Below are 6,878 nucleotides of genomic sequence, written 5' to 3' on the forward strand. Positions count from 1 at the left end.
AATTGTAATTAGTTTTTTCTAATGGGATGGCAGGGCTATTGGTGAACCCCAAAAAAAGCTAACGCGCCTTGGCAATACTTCAATTGTGGTGTGGAAATTTGCTTTAATAAAATTACAATTATCGAGATGAAATTCATGTAGGTACCTAACAATGTTTACACCTAATCTATTGTCTTTTCTATTTTGTTCTTAATACCTACATGTTGAAGTGTATTTTAAATAACGTCACATACTATCAGTGATGAACAAATGTTAGTTATTTAATAATATAGTTCATTTTTATCGTAATGGGTGTCTAAAAATTATGTGTAACGACGTGTAGTAATAACAAGTAAGACTCGCAGAATAGGACTCTCACATCGAAGCAATGCGCTGTTGCCAAATTTCTCAGCATGACTTATATTAGAGACGGCTGTGCTTGTATTAAAGACGACTGTGGTGTTAGTTTAAGTGTATGTTGATTATTAAAAATCTAAAAATCACATAAGTCATTTATTGCTCGTACTGTTCCAAGTATAAGACCACAGATAGAAAATATTCGGCCGTTATATCCTAAAAAATAGACTTCGCTAAATTAATTTTTATCGAACAGGGTTCAAGTGCTCCTTAGGAAAAATCTAGGCCAGCAACACACCCGCAACATTCAACAATAACTGAAAAAAGAAGTGGAATAGTTGAACAACAGATTTGAACTTATTTAGTGTGCAATAAAATTTTCTACATTCTGCACTAACTATAGTTTTTATTGTACATTAATTTTAAAGTTCGGTACATTAATTTTAACGTATAGCACATTAAATTTAATATATAGAATACAATTGTATTTATTGACAAAATTAAACATTGTACTTAGGTACATTAAAATCCAAACAGCGATACCTCGTTTATATATAAACACGTGCTCAACCTTTTCTATAGCTACATCGTCAGTATTGAACAGAAAAGTTGTACAATGAAAATTTTACTGTTACGCATATTTTTGCTGTACGTGCTGTTTTGCTTAAGCGAAATAGAATCAGTTGATATAATTGGAGGAAAATCCGATGATGGTAAGAATCGATATTTGTACTACCAAAAGTAGGTAAGGAAAAAATTGTATTTCAATAAATTGCCACTTTTGTTATATTCAGTCCCTAAAAGATACGTAGTTTATTATTTATTAATTCAATTATGTTAAGCAGTAATAGTTTTAGAACTATAGTTGCAGATTTAGATAGATGGTAGCTTTAGTAACAAAATTGTTATTCTTATTTATATTAGATGTGTGTCTAAAGTGTCTTGTTAATATTCGCTCACCAGTGATGAAAATAGTCAATAACGACTTCAATCATGCTTTCGTAAAGAAAATCATCAAAAAGTTTGATGCCCTCTATAACAGCTATTAGATTTGATACGTAACTTTGTTTAGCTAAAACTGACCTTGTATTAAAATAAATCTATCCTGAAAGTATAAATAGTTTTACGCACACAGACTATGTTAACATAACTTATTTTCGGTTAGGCCCTCCTGGCGTGTGTTACCTCAAAAAAATAAAGTTAGAGATTCCGGACAAAGGATACGTTTATAAGGGATGCAATTTATATACATGCCAGTATCCAGATTATGTAAAGTATGGGTAAGTACTTACATATATTATTCGTTTGGCCCATGGAACACGGAACAGTAAAGGGACGTAGTGGAAAGTGCGGTTATAGACGAGGAGGGTGAAGTCATTCAGGGGAAGGAGAATGGGTGGTGTTCAGACACTTGTGCCTTGAGTTTATTGGTTGCACCCATGCGCCTCTCCGTTATTTAGTTACGATGAACTTAAATACTCATTAATATATTGAAATCCATTCCGAAATAATTTTTCACGAATTTAGGCGAAGAATTCCAGATCTTCTGTATGGTCTCCTCCATTTTGGTTTATACCTTGTGCCTATATTATTCCGTAGTCCATGGATTTCGTTCTTCACTTCCACGTTCCACGTAATGAAAACAGAAAAGGATTTGACCGTGTCAATACTTAGTGACATGTCGATCTTTTTGTGATATAAGTACGAATTCATACAATTATTTTTGCCATTTTCTTTTAATTTAAGATGTCCTTCTATTATAATCAAAGGACCACATGGAAAAAAATGTAAATCGGCAAAGGACTTGTCAAAACCCTATCCAGGCTGCTGCAAAAGCAACAAGTGTGCATAATCAAATAAATTTCTTTACCATAAATTTGAAATGTACTGGATATGTCAATGTATTACTAATTCTGTAATATTTATCTTGAATATACCTTTAAATTCTGTTTCTTAAATTAATAAATAAATGTATATTCGCTAGGTACCTACTTCCATAATTTCCTTCTTTTTTAGATGGATTAGTAGGAAAAAGAAAATACAAGAATGGTATTTGAAAAAAGGAAGGAACATCACAGGAAACTACAACCAATTGGAAAGGAAAACTAGAGACAAAAAACCAAAAATTACAAAAACTTTGGTGAAATAAAATAAAATAGATAGATAGAGTTGTTAAGTATATTTTTGGTGGTAACAAGGGGTAATTCAGGCAGATGGGCAAAGGTAATTAGGGTAGTAACGTATTGGGAAGACCTGTGCTTGTGATTCTGAGAATAAATTTCGTAATGGGTAAATTCCATATCATTCTCCTACTCATTTTAATGTTTTCTCACCCTTAGTCTCTTCTAACCACGAAATCTTCTTCGTTCGCATGTACCACCACATTTCAAACGATTCTAACCTCTTCTTTTCAGTTATACCTACCATCCATATCCTTGCTCCAAACATAAGCATACCTTTAACACTATTTTTTTAATTAACTGTTCGCGAGTGAAGTGACTTGCTTTTGCTAATGGCTGTTCGACTTTGCGTTATTCTTTGCTTTATACTTTGTCGCTCCTTCCATGTTGTACTATCTGACTTTCTAGATATCAAAAATCAACGTATGTAAGTTGTTATGTCACTCTTCTATTTCTGTATCTCATCCCTGCATTTTCCAGTATTTTTCTATCGCTTTCCGTTTTATTAAGTAGGGACATCACTGGTTCTAAACTCAAATTGGTCTTCTAAATATTCTTCCGCCTTTTTATTATCTTTCTCGTATCTGCGCCTTCCGTTTTTGGCATGGCTATTACCATGTTCTGTTTGTACAACTCTGGGATACAGATATGTTGCTAAATAACTTAAACATACGGTCCTTGACTTTTGGCCTACATATTTTAAGATTGCTGTCAGTACCCTTTCCTATAGCTGGTGCCTTTTTATCCTTTTAAGTTTTTTAATGCTATCTATAAGTAAAACTCATCCGTCATTACGGTATATCCTACTTCATCTCTATATCTACACTGTCTTTGTTCTATAATACATCTCCTAATCTGCGTATAGATTCTCTAAATATTCTTTCCACTTATCCGCCTTTTCTTCATTTTCTATCAAAATGTGGATGTGTATATATAGAATTTATCTGTAACTGGATTCAATTTCTGTACTTTAGAGATGCGAGTCTCCTTGGGTCGTCTGTTATTTCTTGTTTGTGGTAAAACGAGAAAACGCATTATAAATTATGTTCAAAAACAATCAATACTTTCATGAATATTTAGTTTCAGACACAGTGTACAATAAAATTGATTTCATTGTCACTTAAAGTCATTGTTATGACTTGTGTAAGTAATAGTGTATTTATATTTAAACTTTCTAGCAGTATATTTACCAAAAGTTGTATGTATCACTATCGTTCAGGTAATTGGGTTTTGCCAAAAGGTAGTTGCACATTTACCTGAATTNATCAGAGCCGGGCAAACTCGGATCTTTTGCATCCCGAGTACTCCTCAAAGTTAACCAAGTAGCTCCTCATTGATCCTGCGAGTGCGAGTGAGATGATTCTTTCCTTTTCTTATCCCTTCCATTTCGTAGGTGAGTCCCCTCTTCCATAGCCAAACCCAATAGTTTTGCGAACGTAGTAACGAAAATTTTATGGAGTGACTCAAACTAACCTCATCTAGCGGCTCCTGCGAAGTTAAAGTTTGCCCGGCTCTGATGTATATAATGATTATGAGCAAGTGAGGCCAAAATTGTTTATATTGTTTGTATTGCTGATATTGGGCAGACCGATAGCGAAAGAACTGTAAACCTATAAATAAGCAGTAAGCCGTTGAAAATAAAAGAGTAATGACTGGCTTCTGAACAGTCGAGAGCGATATTAATTGAGAGTAAAACGCAAGCGTGTCACCCTTTTGAGTGCACTGTTGCCCGGCAAGGCCCGTGGTTCCTTCGAGTGGGGTTACTCGTAGTTCAAGGGGTGCTACAAGCTACTCGAATGACGTGATTGGGTTCCGAACTGGTCACTGGGATGCTAACATCTACGGATGGCTGGGTGTCCAAGGAAGCCTTTACTTATTTTAGGTTGATACTAGCTAGTCGTCGAAGAAAAGTAGACAAATGGTAATTCAGATATCTTGAATATGAATTGGTTGTTATGACAGATCCTGTGGGAGCTAGGGGGAAGAAATCCCCCGGGTGAGTAATTGAAAAAATCATTATTAATTGCGAACGGAACAGTAACTGTTTATGTTTTTTTGATATCTGTGATTTTCCTGTCGAGTCTATAAATCATTTGCCCCTGCTGAGTGACCGCTTCGTGATGACCCATGCAGACTGATATTGATATGAAGAACTATCTTCAGGTAACATCTTCAATTAATTATCAAAGTTTTACAACCATTAAGTTCATCTAATCAGTTCATCAGTAGTTTATTCGTTATAGTTATTTAGTGTTTTTTTTTGTGTTAGTTTAAGTGTATGTTGATTATTAAAAATTTAATAATCACATAAGTCATTTATTGCTCATACTGTTCCAAGTACAAGACCACAGATAGAAAATATTCGGCCGTAATATCCTAAAAAATAGACTTCGCTAAATTAATTTTTATCGAATAGGGTTCAATTGTTCCTTAGNAGAGTCGAGAGTATAATGAGCTTTTTTCTCCTTACCTACGATTTTTCCAGCGCGCATCCAAGACATTGGAAGGGGCACATCGCTAGAGAAAGTAAATGAAGTATACACAAAACTTATACGCACACAGACTATGTTAACGTAACTTATTTTTGGTTAGGCCCTCCTGGCGTGTGTTACATCAAAAATATAAACTTAAAGATTCCGAACAAAGGATTCGTAACCAAAAGATGCCGTTTATATACATGCCAGTATCCACAGTATATAAGCTATGGGTATGTACTTACATATATTATTCGTTTGGCCCATGGAACACGGAACAGTAAAGGGACGTAGTAGAAAGTGCGATTATAGACGAGGAGGGTGAAGTCATTCAGGGGAAGGAGAATGGGTGGTGTTCAGACACTTGTGCCTTTAGTTTATTGGCTGCACCCATGCGCCTCTCCGTTATTTAATTACGATGAACTTAAATACTCATTAATATATTACAATCCATTCCGAAAACAACCAAAGAGAACAATTTGTCAGTTCTACTCATAATTTTTCACGCATTTAGGCGAAGAATTCCAGATCTTCTGTATGGTCTCCTCCATTTTGGTTTATACCTTGTGCCTATATTATTCCGTAGCCCATGGATTTCGTTCTTCACTTCCGCATTCCACGTATTTGACCGTGTCAATACATAGTGACATGCCAATCTTTTTGTGATATAAGTACGAATTCATACAATTATTTTTGCCATTTTCTTTTAATTTAAGATGTCCTTCTATTATAATCCAAGGACCACATGGAAAAAAATGTAAATCGGCAAAGGACTTGTCAAAACCCTATCCAGGCTGCTGCAAAAGCAACAAGTGTGCATAATCAAATAAATTTCTTTACCATAAATTTGAAATGTACTGAATATGTCAATGTATTACTAATTCTGTAATATTTATCTTGAATATACCTTTAATTTAAATTCTGTTTCTTAAATTAATAAATAAATGTATATTCGCTAGGTACCTACTTCAATAATTTCCTTCTTATTTAGATGGATTAGTAGGAAAAAGAAAATACATCAATGGTATTTAAAAAAAGGAAGGAACATAACAGGAAACTACAACCAATTGGAAAGGAAAACTAGAGACAAAAAACCAAAAATTACAAAAACGTTGGTGAAATAAAATAAAATAGATAGATAGACTTGTTAACTATATTTTTGGTGGTAACAAGGGGTAATTCATGTAGATGGGCAAAAGTAATGAGGGTAGTGACGTATTGGGAAGACCTGTGCTTGTGATTCTGAGAATAAATTTCGTTGTGGGTAAATTCCATATCATTCTCCTACTCATTTTAATGTTTTCTCACTCTTAGTCTCTTCTAACCACGAAATCTTCTTCGTTCGCATGTACCACCACATTTCAAACGATTCTAACCTCTTCTTTTCAGTTATACCTACCATCCATATCCATGCTCCAAACATAAGCATACCTTTAACACTATTTTTTTAATTAACTGTTCGCGAGTGAAGTGAAGTGTAGAACTGACTTCTTTTTGCTAATGGCTGTTCGACTTTGCGTTATTCTTTGTTTTATATCATTGTCGCTCCTTCCATGTTGTACTATCTGACTTTCTAGATATCAAAAATCAACGTATGTAAGTTGTATATCACTCTTCTATCTCTGTATCTCATCCCTACATTTTGCAGTATTTTTCTATCGCTTTCCGTCTTATTAAGTAGGGACATCACTGGTTCTAAACTCAAATTGGTCTTCTAATAATTCTTTCGCCTTTGTTATTCTATCTTTCTCGTATGTGCGCCTTCAATTTTTGGCATGGCTACTACTATGTTCTGTTTGTACAACTCTGGGATTCAGATATGTTGCTAAATAACTTAAACATACGGTCCTTGACTTTTGGCCTACATATTTTAAGATTCCTGTCAGTA

The 6,878-nt window shown here is 34.4% G+C and overlaps 3 protein-coding genes across 4 annotated transcripts in view; all 3 read left to right on the forward strand.

Annotated features, from left to right (window-relative positions):
- Positions 1–6,878, forward strand: part of LOC112904456 — a 36,274-nt gene that overhangs the window by 6,207 nt on the left and 23,189 nt on the right. The window lies entirely within an intron of this gene.
- LOC112904455 lies at positions 886–2,062 on the forward strand. Its single transcript, XM_025974547.1, has 3 exons — positions 886–1,049; positions 1,502–1,616; positions 1,864–2,062. The coding sequence occupies exons 1-3, from the start codon at positions 953–955 to the stop codon at positions 2,030–2,032; spliced, it is 381 nt and encodes a 126-aa protein (XP_025830332.1). The 5' UTR covers positions 886–952; the 3' UTR covers positions 2,033–2,062.
- The window catches only part of LOC112904457, a 19,505-nt gene continuing 17,287 nt past the window's right edge, over positions 4,661–6,878 (forward strand). The window contains exon 1 of the mRNA XM_025974551.1: positions 4,661–4,679. The gene's annotated coding sequence lies outside the window, so the exon portion shown is untranslated. The remainder of the gene's footprint in view (positions 4,680–6,878) is intronic.

The sequence above is a fragment of the Agrilus planipennis genome, unplaced genomic scaffold (genome assembly GCF_000699045.2).
Source record: "Agrilus planipennis isolate EAB-ADULT unplaced genomic scaffold, Apla_2.0 scaffold147, whole genome shotgun sequence".
Lineage (NCBI taxonomy): Eukaryota > Metazoa > Arthropoda > Insecta > Coleoptera > Buprestidae > Agrilus > Agrilus planipennis.